A 19,110-nucleotide genomic window follows, 5' to 3' on the forward strand; every position below is an offset into this window, starting at 1 on the left:
AAGCCTGTGGGCATTTCTTTTTTTCCCAGGCAAACCTTCTCCATCGCTGCACCGCCGGGCAACAAAGTAGCAGCTTTAATTAGTAAGAGAACTTTAATCGCCTTTAAGAGAAGAAAAAAGATTTTCCTTTTGAATTTCTCGAGGTATCACCTTGTGAAAAACCTGCTGCCGTAAAAAAGATGGATCGGCGGAAATTAAAACAAAAGCTTGACACTTTTTTGAAAATAATTGAAACGCCTTTAGACTTTACCTGACAATTTCACCCCTTTTCTTACAGTCTGTGTCTGCTACAACTCATAGAAATTCAAAGTGAACGCTTCAGGTGTAAGAGCTGTAAAGTGAATACAGGGTGATTCGGCCTTTTCGTGGTCTATGATCCATGATCATCATTCCATTGCTCGGATTATTGTTTTAGCCATAATTTATATATATATAATGTTTCTATTTTGTTATTGCTCTAATTTTTCTAGTTCATTTCATCCCAGGCAAAACGATAATTGTTCAGTTTGTCTTGTTGAAACTGGTCTTGCTTGTTTTAATACAGACTTCTGCAGTGATTCTCTTGGCGCTAGTTGTCTACGGTGCCTCTGTCGTCCCTCTGGGCAGACCAACGGTCTCACAACCATCCGCTCTCCGTGTGTGTGTGTGTGTGTGTGTGTGTGTGTGTGTGTGTGTGTGTGACTGTGCGTGTATATGTTGGTTGTTATGCAGGATAGAGGAAATGAAAGCTCAGACTGAGCCTTAAGGCTTTCTAAACTGTCTCACTGTCCCTTCACATGCATGCGTTTGTGTGTTTGTGTGTGTGTGTGTGTGTGTGTGTGTGTGTGTCTGTTTGAGGCCAGGCACATCTGCTCCCATGTAAAGGTTTGTGTGAAAACACGAGTAAGTGACAAAAATGAGGAAAGAATACGCTCAAGTTGGGTCTCTGTAATACTCAAGTACCCACGTTCACATGCACACAGACACACACTTACACACAAATGCATGCAGTATGTGTTTGAAGTGATTGAATCTCAGTTTTTATTGTGAAATATCGGGCAGTGCTGCCACCTCCTTCCTCTTTTTTGTTCTCGTGTGTGTGTGTGTATCTGTGTTCTTTAACTATTGTCTAATAAGTGTAAGAACACACACAGAGGGAGAGCCACTTCACAGGGCTCGGCATTAACGCTTGCCCTGGGCATGTAAACTCTTGTGTTCGGGCATGTGGATTGCCTCATGCAGTTATCCGGTCGGGCAAGTAAAAAAATAAATGTGATTTTTATCGTTAGGCGAAGGCGATATTCAGTCAAATAAATATGCGATCGAGAGATCGGCATGAATGGTTTGTGGTCGCTGATCCCTTCATAATGCTACATTGTGAACAATGTAGCGATTAGCTAACACTAATGGAGGTGACGTTGAGTGACATTAAGAAGTGTTCAAGCTCTATCCAGTGAAAGTGAGTGTTGGCTGCAAGTAAATCAAAGCGTTATCACGATTTGTGTTTTTAAATCAAAGCAAATCTTTAAATAAAAATGCAATTTCCTAATCATTTGAATTGTGTGTTTTTATGCAAATAACCACTATAAATGACAAGAGCAAAATAAAATTTAGAATTTTTGAAAGTTTTTTTTTGTTCAATTGTCAAAATTCCTGTTAATTTTATTTATTTTTTAAAAAGCCTACTTTTTCCATGGATGTAACACTCAGGATGACATCACTCTAATGTTTTGTTACATTGCTTTACTAATGCTCTGAATATCCTATAGGGAGGCTTTGAATGCATTGACATTCATTAACTAAAAAAAACAAACACACATTAGTTTAGTCTTCAGTCTGCACACATTTCTAAAAACCACTTTGTGTGTGTGTGTGTAATTTCCTGGTTGTCCCCCAGCAACCCCCGAGCTCTGATCACAGGAAGTTGAGAGGAAGTTGTCGGGTCTCCACCACACACACACACACACACACACACACACACACACACACACACACACACACACACACACACACACACACACACACACACAGATCTACCTCCTCTCACGTTAGTAGGAGACATGGAAACAGTGAAGAGCAGCAAGAGAGGGAGGGGGCAGTGTTCAGGTGTGATAGTCTCTTTTTTTTTTCCATGTGCTGCTCTCTTTCCTCGTCAAGTGTGAAAAGTCTGTCCGTTTCTGCGCCGCCATGTTTCGCTCTCTCATCTTTTCTTTGGTGCTCAGTCCTTCTCTGTGAGGCGGGCCGTTGTCACACATATTGGGCTCGTTATAAATAAGTATATGGGCCCTGGTGTTGCGACCCCCGGCGTCACCCGCTGACATGCGGAGATTTAAAAGGTTCCTCAGCGGCACTTCAGGGAAAAGTTGAGAAAAGGCGTAACTTTATGCAAATGTCTCCTCACGCAACGTGAGCGACGACCGTGTGAGAGCCAATCGTGCAGACGATCAGAAGCAAAGCAAAGTTGTTTACTACTGGGTCACGTCCAGAGCAGATACGGGACCCCATCTCCAGCAAAACCGGATTTTTGTTTTTGTAGCCACCTACTACACGCTTAACATATACACATGCTCAACTCAAAGGCCGGGACAGGGAAATTCAAACTCTTGACGGCAGTGTGGTACGATGAAAGGAAACATCGTTATATCCAAAATAATTATAATAGAATAAAAATCAGTTTCCACTGCTGAAAATCCATTAATCAAAGGCAGGAAAACCCAAACCGCAAGCATAAGATGCCGCTTTTCAGTGCAGCTCTGGAGCAGCGCGCTGTGTTCTGGCGCCAAGCTGTTTTTTGGGGGCTTTTTTTGAGCGTCGCAGCCAGCGTCTGTTAGGTTTGTGTGCCGAGTTTAAACCGTTTCTGATGGTTGCACAGTAGATCCATATCTTCACACTGACTCCATCATTCGGTCTCTGAACACGAGCACAGAAAGTCAGGGACTCTGTTGTGTTAACGCTTAAAGAAATATTGGACTGCTCTCTAAAACGGGTGTTTCAGGGGATTCAGATACATCACACGCCTCGTGTCCTTCAGATGTGCGTTCTTAGTTGAATAGGTATTTGAGCATAAAAAGGCTAATAGTTGGAAGTCGTGTTGTGTGATGTTGATATTGTGGGTTGTTCTTAATTTAGTATTCTGGGACTTTGTTTCTTACTCCTGCTTCACACACAACTTGTCTTTTTTTCCCCCGTCGTTAAAAAGACTTTTTCAAAACAGGCTCTTTAATACAATATTTCGAGGATTTGGAGGACGGCGCCCTTCAATTATTTATCCGACTCCGCTTTTGATGTGTTATTCTTTTGTGTGCATATGATGAGTCCGTATTGTGTATCTCTGTATACTGTCAGTTTATTTCCTTTGGTATTAAGGCTTTGATTTAATACCTTTTGTCATGGCAGCGTACAATGTCTTTTCTTTTGGGTTTGAAGATTTCCAACACTTTTCACCAGAAAAAACGCCTTTGTTTATTGTTTATTGTGTTTGTTCTGAGGCAGTAACAGATTTTAAACTGCTGATTGTTGTGCGTGCGTGTGTGTGTGTGTGTGTGTGTGTGTGTGTGTGTGTGTGTAAGTAATGTGGTGCTTAGTTGATGTGCAGGAAGAAACTAAATGAGGATTTAATGAAGCTGGATTGTTGTTTTTAAATAATGTAAATGATTAGATGCAAATGGTGGAACTAATCTTTTAATGTGGTTTTCATCGTTAATTATGATCGTGTAGAGTTTATTTAGGTGTAATTGTTGTTCGGTTGATCAATCCTCGTTGGAGAAGTGCATGAACGTGTCTGTTCCGTATTGAAGGATTTGTTAGAACATGTTTGTGTGAGGCACTTTTCTGCCTAAACAAACATGTTTACATGTGTTTTCTCTTTCTGTGTGTGTGATCCACACTTTCTCTTTGTCAACCTCTGACTCCTGGCAGCTAGTTTAACAATAATTAATTACACACCCTCCTTGCAGTCAGTGTGTGTGTGTGTGTGTGTGTGTGTGTGTGTGTGTGTTTTCGGTTTCCCTATGCCGCGTGTGTGCAGTTGTGCTCTTGACAGTAGTGTGATTTATCACTCAAGCTATAAATGTGATTTCACACACATGCCGACACACACACATTTAACTGTTGACCACAATTTGCTTACCCCAAAAATTGGTTAAGGTGACGTCGTCGGCGATGGAGAGAGAGAGAGAGAGAGAGACACAGAGCGAGATGCATTTTAAAAGGAGCTTTCTTAGACGTGACCACACACACATGGTATGCTCCACAGACACATTCACACAGAGTACGCTCTAAAGACCATAGCAGGGGAGCTGTGAGTGTGTGTGTGTGTGTGTGTGTGCGCGTAAAGTTAGAATCCAGACAGTCATTCCAGAGGCCAGACTATTGAGTCTTATAAACTCTCAGGTCACAGATTATTGAAATAGCAGAAGAGATATATAGTCTGCGTCTCTGTCTTCTGTTGCACCGTTTTACTTAAACATCACAAATTGATTCAGGAATACAGACACACACACACGTATGACCACACACCTGCATGTGTGAGTGTATTTATATGCATGAATGTCTGTGATGTAAAATAACACAGGTGTGTGTGTGTGTGAGAAAGATTTGGATTCAGGGTGTATTTGTACTAGCAGCTTGGATCTGTGTGTGTGTGTGGGGGTGTGTGGGGGGGGGGTTGTAATACTGATTTATTTGAGCATCATGTATAGCCCCATTGGGAACTGAACCAGCAACCTTTTGGCAGTAATAGTCTCGCTCGCACACACACGCACAGGCAGTCTGTTGTGTGAGCCAATCTAACAAAATGTACCTCGCTTTAACCTAATAACCTCCAGCAATTTGGATAGAACAGCTTGGACAGCCTAATAAGTTCCAACCGAATCCTTCAGAGAAACGCAGCAACCTGTTTTTAAACTCCTCTGACCCACCTGTGGGCCCACACTTCAAAATAAAGTTTTATAGAGTGTGGGTCCCAGGGTGTTCATGTAACACTTTCCAATGTGCCCAGATGAAAAACAGCTAGTTTGTGTCATGCTGAGTAAGTCACAGTTGGAAAAGTGGCTTTTCTCTCACTTGTAACGCGTTCTGTTTCACTGTCTTTTGTGTGTGGTTGTAAAGTTAAAGAGTTAATTGAGCTTGAAAGCAGAAATTCAGCTGTTTCCATTTGCAGACCCGTGAGGAGAGTCTCCCGCGGTGAAGCGAGAAAATCTCTCCCCCGTTCTCAGGAGTTTGTTGAGGTGCACGTAAAGTAACCCCAGAGCTCTCTGTAGCCAAAAGACCATGGTCGTACTGGACACCTCCCAGTTATACGTTTGTTTGTGTGTGTGTGTGTGTGTGTGTGTGTGTGTGTGTGTGTATAACCAGTGTTCTGCCCAGAGGGGTAAACAGCCCTCCTACAGAGTATCACACAGACTCACAGCAGAGTGCTTCCCAGACCCTGTGTGGTGCAGTAATCCAATGTATTTATTCCAGGTCAGACTCTTCTTTTAATAAAGTTTATTTGGTGGGAGGGGGGGGGGGGGGATTGATGCAGTCATCTTCTGTGAGTTTTTTGTTGAGTAGTGCGTCATCCATTGTTCGTTTCTGAATCCGTGTTTCAGTTGCACTTTGCATTTGTGCACAACTTAGTTTCCTCGTTTCCAAATGAAAACACTCATAAATAGCAAGTGCAACAACATTGATTAGAATTATAAAGGCAGTTTCTTTATATTGTTTTATCAAAATCCAATTATCTTCTGTCTTCCTGTAAAACAAGAAATGACGCGTGCCTGCATAAGCTAGTATCATCCAATTTCAATCGATAATATCGTGACATCCATCCCTCAATCAATCTGCAAGTTCATTCTAAGCCCGCCCACTTTCAAATACGGTCCAACCGAACGCAAAGGATTTGATTTAAATCCCTCTCGTAACTATTCACCGCTCAGATAAACAGGGAAATGTGTAGAAGCTAACGACGCTCCTTCTTTGCTTCATTGGGACTACTTTTAAAGAAAGTAGCAGACATCACACACACACACATATACACATACACACACACACAAACAGAAAACACAAGTAAACACATCACAGTCTCAGCTTGTTTCATTCTTTTCAACATTTCTTCGCTATGTTTAATGAATAGATGTCTATCTATCAATCATGCAGAGTGATTGAAGCTGTCGTGCTATCAACTCAACACACACACACACACACACACACACACACACACACACACACACACACACACACACACACACACACACACACACACACACACACACTGACACTCCTACAAACACATCAAGGTTTATTTAAGAACAGCCCAGAAGTAAGGGGAGGAGAGAAATAGAGATGGAGGGAGAGATACAGCCGCATAGAGGAGGGAAATGTATGGGAGTGGATGGGAGCGAGAGATTAATTGAGAGAGATGAAAGACGGACAGACGGGTAGAGGAGCAGAGAGAGAGAGAGAGAGAGAGAGAGGGAGGTGTGTGTGTGTGTGTGTGTTTGAGAGAAAGAGACCACTAAAGAGAGTGGTAAGCAGAGAGAGCGGCAGCTCCAGTGAAGGAGCGGGAGCAGGCCGAGGGACTCTCATAGCGAGACGGAGAGCTATTGAAATGTGAACCTCTGATTAAGTTTGACATTTAAGATGTCATATTTTGCATGCTGTTACCCAATTACAAATGAGAACTACACCGTCTATACGTGTGTGTGTGTGTGTGTGTGTGTGTGTGTGTGTGTGTGTGTGTGTGTGTGTGTGTGTGTGTGTGTGTGTGTGAGAGAGTGTAAAAAAGACTTCTGGTATTGATTAGGGGCCTAGCAGGCAACTGAAAGCTTTTAGTCTTAAAATGGCAGGTGGACTGTGTCTCGCAGTGATTTTATGGTGTCCCCCCCCCCCCTCTCTCTTTCTCCCTCTCTCTCTCTCCCTCCTTCTGTTTCTGTCTCGACCCCCCCCCTCCCTATCTCCAATTAGACTCCTGCCTCTGCAAAATCAATTCCAAGCTGTTGCTTCCCCCCAAAAAAACCGTACCGAAAGGCTCCCTTAAGCCGACCCCCCCCCCCCATATTGTTTCACCCTTGCCCCCATCAGGCGTGGAACCGAGCCCCACCGAGCACTTGTGGCCGGTTCCTATTATTATCCCACCGCTCTAAATAGGCTCGGTTTCACGGCCTGATCCGCTTTGTCTGTGTGGGTACTAAAACAGTCACGTGCGCGCTTTCATTAATATTTTCTTCAGCTGCTTTCATTCACTGACATGTAACCTGAAGGTACAAGCCATTTCAGCGTGACTGCCATTTTGTGCATGAGTGGCCTTCCTAGAGCTAGTAATCTGTGACACTTTCATATAAATAAATGACTGCTGTGTGATACAGCACCGTCATGAAAGCTTTAACATTTGCAGCAATTACAACGGCAACAACAGCTGGTGTCTGCCAGGTCCCTCCGGGGAAAATCCTTTTTACGGACAGGAAGTGATGTGTTTCCGCTTTCTGGCAGCAACTTGGCAGCAGTTGGTGTTCGTTTGAGAGAATATTTGATCACGGACAGCAAGCCACCGGCTGAACATACACAATGTGTACACACTTGTGTCCTATATCTCTTTTATGAAAACTCTAATCCAAAAATATAAATTTTGTTCTGCCGAATCATTGGACTGTAGCGGAGACGATACATTTTGAGTTTCAGCCGTAATTGACTGGTTGAGTCATTTCTTTACGTATTAACGCGTCCATTGAGCGTACTGTTGCAAATCTGAAGTCTGTAACTGTTGCACACACGTACTCTTTACAAATGCTCATCTTACTAGTTTTGAAATCATAACTTGTGCTCATACATCCAACCCGTTTGTAGGGGATTGTAAGGAGGAAGTAGTTAGTTTTAGTTTATTACTTTATCCGACAGGGACGGTGCATATTCATTTCTAAAATGATGCCAGAGTTTAGCCAGAAAGGCCGCCTTTCATCCGTAGTCCCCAGGCAGGGGGGAAAAAAACCACGTTCAGAATAAAAGCGTAAAATGCAATCAAGGATAAAAAAAAAGAGTGTGCGACACACAGAAACAAGAGAGATCGCCCTCATGGCACACAGGGTCAAGTGGAAATATGTGTTGCTGTGGCATTTATCCAGCTAATAAACTAATAAAACATACTCACTGTTGATGAGTTCCTTTCTTCAAGTTCTCCATCACCTTAAAAAAAGAAAAGAAATTCAAAACACGACGGATTTGGGAAATATTTTTTTTTATTATAGGTCCAGGATTCTGTCTGTGTGCTGCACAACCAGCGGTTATGCTGTTAAGTTAAGGGTCAACCAGCTGGACGCCTGACCTGATGCACACCTCCATCTTCAAAATGTGCATCTGTTGATAAGACTCGGCAGTAACTTTGAAGATTGAGAAGAGTTTGCCAATGAAATGTCCGGTAGCGCGATTTTAAACACCGTACTGTGTCCGTTGGCAACACTTGAACTCACTTTGGAGATTCGGGGAAGTTTTATAGATGTTCTAATAGTCACCCACCTATTGGGGGATGCTTATTAGTATGTGGAGCTCATCTGCTCTTTGCCTCCTGCCTTCTTGCTCTCCTCCTGAACTCCCTTTCTTTGCTCCCTCTTCTGTCTATTCGTTTCCCCAGACAATCTCTTTTTTTTCTTCTTTCTTCTCTTTCCTGTCTCCTCTCCTTCCATTTACCAGCTTTGCTTTTTGTCTTCATTAAGACTCCTTACCTTCTTATTCCCTTTTCTCCTCCTTCCGCTGTTGAACATATACTCCTCCTCCACTGTACCCTCACTTCTCCATTCACCTATCTTTTCATAAACTAACAATGAATCGGAGGGAGAGAGATGGCAGCACATAGGACGGATGAACTAAAGCGACAAAGACAACAATACGAAGAGGCAGATTGAGAAACAAAAGGAAAAGCTTGACAGAGATCTCTCTCTGTAAGGCCTTGCCTCGAGCATTATTTCCTCATATGTTGCCCATTAATCCTTTTGTTTATGAAAGATGGAGATGCCAATTACAGCTGACCCACGGGGAGGGGAGGAGCCGAGCCGTCTGAAGGCAGCAGTGATATGTGACTGTGTTAAGATGATGTATGAAACCCATCAATTACAGGGACTTCATGATCAGCAGCGTTGGAGTCACTGGATGTTGACAGTTTAGATGTACTGGATATCTGTTTTTTTTCCATTCGTGAGATTCTTCTTGGTCTTTTGCTGTTATGTGATGATCCTGATATCATCCCCGACAAATATATATATATATCATTTTTTTTAATAACTTTCTACAAAGTTCTATCCTAGTCCTAATGAACCGGAGATATTTCAGTGTGTGGGGTCTAGTCTGCTCGGGGGATCAGGCACGGACGCTGGTGTGGGAGGATGAGGGATGAGGATCCCCTCGAGGGACCGCTCCACGTTTTCTGGCTGGTCCTCGACATGCTCATTTCCTACGTGGCGGTGCGCCGCGGCCGGCTCTCTCCCCGCGGGAAATAAAGAGTCCCCCCCCCCCCCCCCCCCAACACTATTTTCTGATATTTTCTGGACAAAGTGATGAATTTTGCTCCTGTAGCTGTGCCTACAGTGTGGAATTGTGATAGAATCTGAATTGTAAGTCGCTTTGGATAAAAGCATCTGCTAAAATGACTGTAATGTAATGTAATTTATGAACGACGGATGAACTGATAATGACATTTTTTTTCCCCGGCTGATGGTAGTAAATACCTTGTGGTCAAAGCTTGTCACCAGGATGATTTGCAGGGATAAAATTCACCAAACTAAACTAAATGTAAAACAACTTTCATTTCTGACACAATCAAATCGCTCCAGCATGCTTCCCCTTACCCCGTCCTGATTGCTGACACACGTAAACATACCTCACCCCGCTCAGTACATCCTTCAACGGATGTCTTGGGGCGATTATTGGCAATTTCAGATGCAAGCCTCACTTGCGTTGGGGCTAATTGTAGTTGATGGAAATGATTAACTGTCACATTCATCCTCTCTGTGGCACGGAGGCCATTGTGGTGTATCGGGGATAATTGTAGCTAGTAGCAGTAGTTGTTATGTGGTATGTTGTGGTGGGTTGTACCTAATTGTAGTTGATAGTAATGGTTCCAGTCTGTGCATACAGCCTGAAGCAGACAAAGGCTGTACTGCGACACACACACACACACACACATATGGCATACCAGCTTTGCAACACACACGTCTTCTTCTTTCCCACAGGCTGGATTCATGCAAATAAAGTGCGCCAGAAGTATGCAAATGAACATGGCACGCCAGTGTGAATAAATGATAGATGACAATATCACTCTTACTAATTCGCATTCCATCCCCGTCACCAAATGTTCTCTTTATTGCTTTGATCAACTTTTGAAGTCACCACTGAAATCATTCGGGGCAGATGGAAACACAGTTAGGTCAGTTAGTCAGTGCTTCTTACAGTAGGTCGGGATTTCAGCTTCATTGCTTTACCGCAACGATCTGTAGTTTTCCACTGTGCGTGTGCGTGTGCGTGTGTGTGTGTGTGTGTGTGTGTGTGTGTGTGTGTGTGTGTGTGTGTGAATGATGAATTCTGACTGGGTGTGGTGATCATCAGATGAGATTTTCCTCTGCTCCCTGCACTCACTCTCTCTCTCACACGCACACACACACACACACACACACACACACACACACACACACACACACACACACACACACACACACACACACACACACACACACACACACACACACACACACACACACACACAGTGAGTGCCAGGGCTGGTCTAGGCGTGGGCCCTTTCAGACATAAATTGCTTTATTTTAATAGTTGTACGGTGGAGAAAGAGGGAAAGAAGAAATGGTAAAATACTAGAAAGGCCATTGAAAGAGAGAAAATTGGATTCAACCAAGAAAGCTGCCCTCCCTCTGTCATTTCTCTACTTCTTTTCTGTGTTTTTTCTCTTCTCTTCCTAATCCACTAGATTACATTACAGGGCTGTTAAAATATGGTCCTTTTTAATTTGTTTATGTTCATCTACATGTTTGTTTGTGGTCATGTGATTATCTGTTTTCAACTACATTCCCTTGTACTTTTCTTTCTTTAGAAGTGTGTGTGTGTGTGTGTGTGTGTGTGTGTGTGTGTGTGTGTGCGTGCTGATTCTCTCGTGCCTTAACTGTTTGCAGTTCTCTATCAGTAAATAACAACTAATGTTTATCTCTCACGCTAACAGAGTTAGTCACAGGGTCGCACGCACGCTATCTTGCTTCCAATCCACACACATCATCAAAAAGGGATTACTCACACACACACACACACACACACACTCGGCGTATGTCCCCCTCATATTGCATTGATCTAAGAGTGATCAGCTGTTGGCGTCTATCAGGCGTCTTTTGGCTTTGACTGTGTCTACTACCCCTCACACATACAAACACAGCGTATGGGTCAATGGGTTGACTGTGTTTACAACTGAATATGAACTGAACCACCACAAATAAACACGCTCGCTCGCACACACACACACACACACACATGCTTGGAAAACGCATCTCTCTGTCATGACTGTTGTGAACAGAGCGACCACAATTGTTCTCTTTTCAAACAAAAGAAACATTATGGTTTAACATGAAACACATGGCTGGTTATTTGATGGCCTTGTATAGTGATTATAAGGGAGGGAGGGGAGGGATGGTGGGGGGAAGAAAGAAGGAGGGACAGGGCAGGAACTGAAAGAAAGATTTTAATGATGGAATTACTCCAGTTATTGTAGTGATTATTCTTGCATCTGAAAGAGGGCAGTAGAGAATTTTTTTCTTTTTTTAAATGACGGGAATGCGTTGAGAAGTGCTCTTTTTGAGAAGGTATTTTACATTGATTCTAACGGTGGTGAGAGGTTGATGAAGATGACGGGGGTTTAACTTAAAAAATGAGATATGAAAAGGGAAAGAAAAGCAGAGAATAAAGAATAGAGAGAACAGATAGAGACAGAGCAGGCGTGAGAGATGAGAAAAGGGAGAGTTTTGGGGGCCAGAAAATGCAGGAAAGGCAGAAAGAGATGCAAGAAAGAGCAAAATGTGTAGTGCTGGAGGGGATAAATTGCAGTCTGCCGCCTCCCTCATCCATCGTTCTGATACGGGCAGTGTGGTTTTGATGTGGTTGTCTGTTGGCCATTCTCCCCGTCCCTCTCTCTCCTCTCTCTGTCTCCCCCATTTCTCTCTCTCTCTCTCTCTCTCTCTCTCTCTCTCTCTCTCTCTCTCTCTCTCTCTCTCTCTCTCTCTCTCTCTCTCTCTCTCTCTCTCCCTCTCTCTCACCCCTCCCTCTCAGTCTCTCTGATATGGTTTGGGTTTTGATGTGGTCCATGCGTTGAAGATTCTCACGGATGGTTTCCATAACGATAAAAAAGAGATTCCCTCCCTGGTTTAAGAGGGTGGGAGAGAGAGAAAAAAAAAAAAGGGAAAAAAGTTTCACTTAAGGATGCAACAAACATCCCCCCCCTCCCTCTCCGAAAAATCTCTCACAGCTGAGATGTTTGTGATTTGCTGGGGCTGTTTTTCTTTGACGAGGTCTGCGGTTTAGGATCGTCACAGATTTTCGGCGTTCAAAGACGTTTGTAAATTGAATCAAAGCTTTTTCTGTACACATACATCATTGTCAGAAAATGGGATTCGTGTGTTCGTGTGTGTGCATGCGATCCCCAGTATATTATTTGAGCCCTGGAGACACCTTGTATCTCTTAGTGTCTTGATATCAAGGGATCCCTGGGACTCCCAGTTCTTTCATACATGCATAAACAATATAGAGTGAACATGCTTTAGTCATTGTCAACATATCGATGAACAATGAAACAAAAGATAAACTTTTTCTGTCTCTCTCTCTCTCCCTCTTGTCTCTTTCCAATTCTCAGAGATGGTGAGGAAGAAGAATCCCCCTATCCGGAGTGTGGGAGGTGAGGAGGAGGAGGAGGAAGAAGAGGGGAGGAGGCCAGCGGGAGAAGAGGAAGAGGAGGGAGAGGAGGAGGGGAGAGTGGGAGCAGAGGCCGAGCGAATAAACCGACCCTCTGAACCGGAGTCCTCCGACCGGATCAGGGGCGATGGGGAAGAGGAAGAGGAGGAGGAGGAGGAGGAGGAGGAGGGAGAGAGCGAGTGCGTATCCTCGTCGGTCTCCCCCTCGTCCGTTGGTGAGCGCTACGGCAACGAGGAGAGGCGGGGGAGGAGGGGGAGAGGGGGGAGAGCCAGCCAAGGGGGAGCGGCGTTGACTGACAGACTGGAGAGCCAGTCGGAGCCCGAGGACGGGGAGAAGGGTTTAGAGGAAGGAGGGAGGAGGGAACGGGATCACCTCTCTGCTCCCCGCCTCCTCCTCCTCCCCCGACAGGAAGGGGGGGAGGAGTCGGCAACCGACACCCCTCCGCTCTCCTCCAGCCCCTCTCCCAAACTCCAGGACTTCAAGTGCAACGTGTGCGGCTACGGTTACTATGGCAACGACCCCGCCGACCTGGTGAAGCACTTCAGGAAGTATCACCTGGGTCTGCACAACCGCACGCGGCAGGACGCCGCCCTCGACACGCACATCCTGGCCCTCCACAACATGGCTCCCCAAAACACACCTCTAGGTAACTCCAGCTCTCTGCTCAACGTGGTCCACTTGTGTGTGTGTGTGTGTGTGGGGGGGGGGTGCTTGTTGTGTAAAATAGATAACATGGATCCAGAGCGTTACAACTACAGATGTTGTTGTTCAGTACACTCCGGGGTCGCCCAGTTTTCCTTGCAACAACAACAACAACAACAACTTGATTGATTGTTGATCTAAGCGTTCTCCTTCTTCCCAGAAGTCAGACGTGTCCTTGGATCGTCGTGCCTCTGGCAAGTCTGACCTCCTCTTTGTTTATCTGCTTGTAAAAATCTGACCCCTTCTTGTGTTTCCGCTCCCAAGATGTACAGGCGGGACCGGGGCAGAGGAACCAAGCCAAAGAGTCGGGGAAGACTAGACCAGATGTGCACATTCAGCAGCACAGGACAGTTATGATGAATGGCACATATGACGTACAGGTAAGCACTTGTCGCAGTTAAGAAAATACAAATGAATAGATTCAACTCATACGTGGTGATGCCCAACTTCTTTTCACAATATTAACTACACATGCGTATTTCGCTTTCAAAGAAATGGGCCACAGAACCTGCAAAGAAGCAGTAATCATTTATAAAGTTAGTTCATAAGTTAAGAAAGAAAAAGAAAAACACACACAAAAGAACATAGAAGCAACAAATAAACAAAAGCCACACAATGGTTCATTTGGTGTGACAGCATTGAACGAATCGGGTGAAACGAAGGCTCACCGGTTGAGTGAAGCTTTGGTTTGTAGCGTCCTGCACGATTGGAGCCGATGGCCCCGAGTAAGACAATCCTTTTCACTGTCATGAGAAAGACCTCAACCTAACTGAAGTTGTCCACTTGGTGCACATGCTGTCGCCTTATTTGGTTTGTATCTACCGTCGTTGATCTGCAGATTGACCATGTTCTCAGATCCGTAGAACGTCTTCCTGTGAGCATTATGCTGCAAACACGACTTACGTGGTCATTGGAGTTCACGGACCAAGAAAGCCTAAATGTAAAAGATAATGTGGCCCCGATGTCACCACACTGATATATTCAAGGGCCCACATCTCTGTTGCCGTGAGACCAAACGGGGAAGGCGACGAGCTTTGAAACTTCAAACTGTTTCAAGGAGTTCATTGGAGATCTTCAGTTGGATGCAATGCAGAACCACTATTGCATCTGTTTTGCATCTTTGCATCTGCTTGTCATAATTACAAACAAAGGGCGTTCGTTTTTGTTCGAGAAATTCCTGAAAATATTGCACTCTTTCAGTTGTGTTTATTTCAAAGTTGTTATTACACTTTAATTACTTAAACATTTGCAATCATGCTCTTCATATTTGTTCATATTTGGAGACACTGATTAGGTGCTAACACCAACTGGATAGAAGTAATATTACCAGCATTTTATGAAAAAACTTTATTTTTGCTTAATAACTTGCAAACATGAATATCACTTCCAAACTCTGCTGGAAAACATTGTTAACTTTTCACTATAAATATTACTAGTTGTCATAAATCTATAGGCCCATAACTGAACAGAGTAATTTATTGGGTCGAACAAACTGCAACTGATTTGTAACACAAGGTGTGTGTGTGATTTGGACAGTGAGGCATTGTGGGGGCACGTTATAACATTTAATAGACTGACAGATGGAGAGACAAGACACAGAAGTGCACCTGGCAGACAGGCCGCTCACGCACACGCAAAGACTTTTACGCAGTCTGCTTCATATATCGCGTTCAGCCATTGCCTATGTGCCCATACAGGTGCACAGCATGCATCCTAGTGTTGTAAATGATGGCTAATAAATCAATATTCTGTGCTAATCCCTCATATTCAGCACTCAATTTGCAAGAAAAGAACAAAGTCCAGTATCTGATGGGAGCGACTTTGCAGGATAAAAGCAGGAATTTAGCAAAGCTTCAGGTGCAATTCATAATTCCTTCAAGAGAAGCGGCGTCCTGAACGATGATTGAATTTTCCCTCAATTACCGTAATTATACTCCGTCATGCCACATTAAAAAGTCAGACGTAATTTGCACCTGCAGTCTGGACATCAACAGATTAGACAATCAATTTGGGTCTTCAATGATTTGGTTTTATTTAAGGGATACTAATCAGTGAAATCAACAGCTGTAGACTTTGGTGAGTACAAAAACCTGCAAAGTCTCTGCTTAACATTGTACACGGTTTAATTACAGCAGACATTAAAGCTTCTGACACAATCATTTACATGTCAGCTGTATTTGTTATGACAATTGGCATTTCTCAGCAGGCACACACATTATTTATTGCCTCATGTAAACTCATGCAGATCTTCAGAGTTTTACTGTAGCTTTGATCTTTGACGTTCACATTCAGAAACATATGTCTGTTAAACACATGTATTGGAATATATGCACATATGCTTCAATGACTATGAGTATTTATCATCTGTTTTTTTTTTTGTAGGGCAGCTTTAAATGTACTATTTATTTAACTTTCAAGTGCGAAGTAGAAGTGTCTGTCAGACGGACGTCCAACAGGCCATCATTCGTACATTATACGGTCAGTAGGAGACTTTGAGATGCTCGAATGTAGCAGGAGAATGAACCCACAAATTGTCGACTTATTGAAGGCAATTTCGACCTCGTCAAATTTAATGAATACGTTTACTTACAGAGTTGACATCTCAAGTTTTATGAAAGCTGCAATATGTTCTGTCCGTATCTCGCGGGCTAATTGTCAAGAATATATCTTACTGGTTAGTAGGTTTTTAGTAGTTTGACAGGTTATCACTTCCCTCAAAAGTCCTGTCTATCAGTAGTCAATATGCCAATTAACAAATTATTTTCCAAATAACTACATTGATACACATTGACCATAAATACTGAGGTCGAGTGTGCACATTCATGTTTAGTTTCTAAATTAGGTCTTTTAAGAGCATAAGTTGTTTTTATTTTTACAATCATTTTTATTTTCATTTTCATTTTTCTGAATTCTGTGTTTCATGATTACATTGATTACATGATTACATGAGTACATTTTGTCATCAAAAAAGTGTCTCATCATGTGGCAGAAGTATCAAATTTCAACATTTCATGAGAAAATATTCACAATTTGATGAATATGAATGATTTTAATGTAACATTGCACTATTTTGACGTCAAGAAAGTGACTAAATGCAGTTATAAAAAAACAAACATTCCATCCTTTTGTAAAATACATTGCACTAAACTTAGCTGTTTCTGTCAAAGCTCAGGTTTTGGATGACTTACAGGCCTCAACACGTGTCTTGCGCTCTCATTGGCCGTAGCTCCCCGACAGGTCAGGTGTTCAGCCTGCTAGGTGATACATCGGCGATCCTCTCGGCCTGCGCCTGTTAACAGCGAGCGCCGAGCCGACTCCTCTGAGGCTTTTGTAGGGAAGCTCCAAAAACTATCTGCGAGTAGAAAACCAGGGCTAAAGCTGTGTAGTGTGAACTAATGCAGCCACCTCAGAGGGCCACGCGGATATCATGGGTTGTAATTGGTTGTAATTGTAATTTTATTAATTGTAATTTGTCTGCACTTGAACCGCTCCAGTTATTGGTAACAATTGGGTCAAAGTTTAGGACTGGTGAGTGAACAGTAGGGTTTTTGTTTTAGGGTTCAAACAAGATGATTTAATAAACGTGTAGGTTTTCATATATTTGTGTGTATGCGGGCGGAATTGTCAAGGAGTTACATTTCACTTAAACCAGGAGTGTGTAATGGCCGTAAGTCATGTAATGGATACACACACACACACACACACACACACACACACACAGTCAGAAATAGAAAATCCAGTGGGTTTAAGTCGTCATTATGGAGAAAAAGTGAAAGTATAGAAAAAAAAAACCCGAATGAAAGGGGTCTCTATTCTCTCCATCCCTCCTCGCTCCCTTTTTCTCTCTCCCGCCCACGTTTGGAAAATTCCATGCTGTCATTTGCTGAGGCGAGATGCCCTGTCAACCAATGACATTGCGGGAAGACAGACTCTGGGAGGAGAGGGATGGAAGGAAAGAGAGAGAGAGAGAGAGAGAGAGATGGAGGAGGAAAGGGGAGAAGGGAGTGGAGGAGACAGCGAGGAAGGCTTTGAAACCAGTAGTTATAATCGACTGTTAGGCAGTGTAATGAAACAGCTGTCAGACACATTTAACTTTCTTTTTCTAGCTCTGCTCTCCAGTTGTCTCTCTCATCATTTGTCTTTCCCTCACCTTCAACTCGGCTCGGCCTTCTTTCTTTGCTCACTCTTTCTTTTTTCTTTCTCTCACTTCTCAATTTGCTTTTCATCCATCTCTCGTCTATTTCTTCTCCACCTCTCTGTTGCTCAACTGGCACACTTTCCCCTCAGCTTGTCCCACTTGTCCTCAGCCTCTCCTCTCTCTATTTCCCTCTCATGTTCTTCTTTGTGTCTTTCTGCTTGCCATAATGACTTGATGTTTGGCTTGTCTCTAATTGCCTGGGCAGGGTCTGTGGGAAGTGATGATTGGATGATTGCTTTTGTGACAGTAATGGCTCTCATTTAGCCTTCCGAAGTAATTCTCTTGCACAAAGCTGAAATGTACCATCTCACATTTTTATATTACTTCTCGCACTCTTTTTGTAGGACGTATAAATATTTTGCCCAGGCAATAGCTGTTAGTTATTATCATCGTAATTGTCCTTGACACTCAAAGAGACCGTACGAGGTTTATTGAGATTTAATTGCAAAAAAAGGAAATCAAAGCCATTTTCACAGTGTTATTCTCCAAAAAGTACTAGAATTATGACTTGGATGCAAGAATTAATTAATAAATAGAAGATTTATTGTGAGTTTACAACCATGTTCAAGAGTTAAATATATATAAACATGTGTACAATAATTATGATTGAAATGAATCGTCATTTTCTCTGTAAAAATCCAGCTAAATGCCCTGGTATGAAGAAAATGATGAAACCATATGTCTTTGCTCACTAAAAACGCAGCTTACCATTTGCATTTCGCTCTTGCCAAACCTCCATTACAAGGCTACCAGCAGTCAGCACCAAACCACAGGTCCATAAAGAGACAAATCCATAGTGTGCAGTAAGTCTAATGTATGTCAGTGTTAAGACTTGCCAGGTTGCCTGCTCACCAATATAACAAGCAGCACAGTGTAATCTCCCACAGTCGAGGAGCTAAGCTAATAAAAAGCAGACGAGTGTCAGGTTGCTCGCTCGGCAATACAGAATCTTGGCCTGGTTGCGTACCACAGTAGAGCCTGATGGATATGTTAGTGGTCAGTTAGTTAGAGTTTGAGCGACCTTTTTAATTGTTACAGTTGCATATAGAGAATGATGGATTGTGTTTGTTGTAAGCTGAAGCGTGGATTTAATTTCTGCTGCATAGGAATTAAAAATGACAATTTCATTAGATTTGATCCGCTCACGGTAGTGCAAAATAAAATAATACTCTGTTTCATTCAAGAAATAAATCTTATTTTGCCTACTCCTGTCTGAAAACATAAACAACAGAATGAGATGTTTCTCCAATTACAGTTACTTAACAACGAATACTTCCAGTAACAGACAAAGAAGAATCAAGGCA

The 19,110-nt window shown here is 43.0% G+C and overlaps 1 protein-coding gene across 2 annotated transcripts in view; it reads left to right on the plus strand.

Annotated features, from left to right (window-relative positions):
- trps1 (trichorhinophalangeal syndrome I) overlaps positions 1-19,110 on the plus strand; it is a 108,550-nt gene that overhangs the window by 36,733 nt on the left and 52,707 nt on the right. For both annotated transcript variants that reach the window (XM_079176016.1, XM_079176017.1), the window contains exons 3-4: positions 12,848-13,552; positions 13,873-13,988. In XM_079176016.1, coding sequence (XP_079032142.1) covers positions 12,848-13,552; positions 13,873-13,988 — 821 coding nt within the window. The remainder of the gene's footprint in view (positions 1-12,847; positions 13,553-13,872; positions 13,989-19,110) is intronic.

This window comes from Pholis gunnellus, assembly GCF_910591455.1.
Source record: "Pholis gunnellus genome assembly, chromosome: 16".
Classification (NCBI taxonomy): domain Eukaryota; kingdom Metazoa; phylum Chordata; class Actinopteri; order Perciformes; family Pholidae; genus Pholis; species Pholis gunnellus.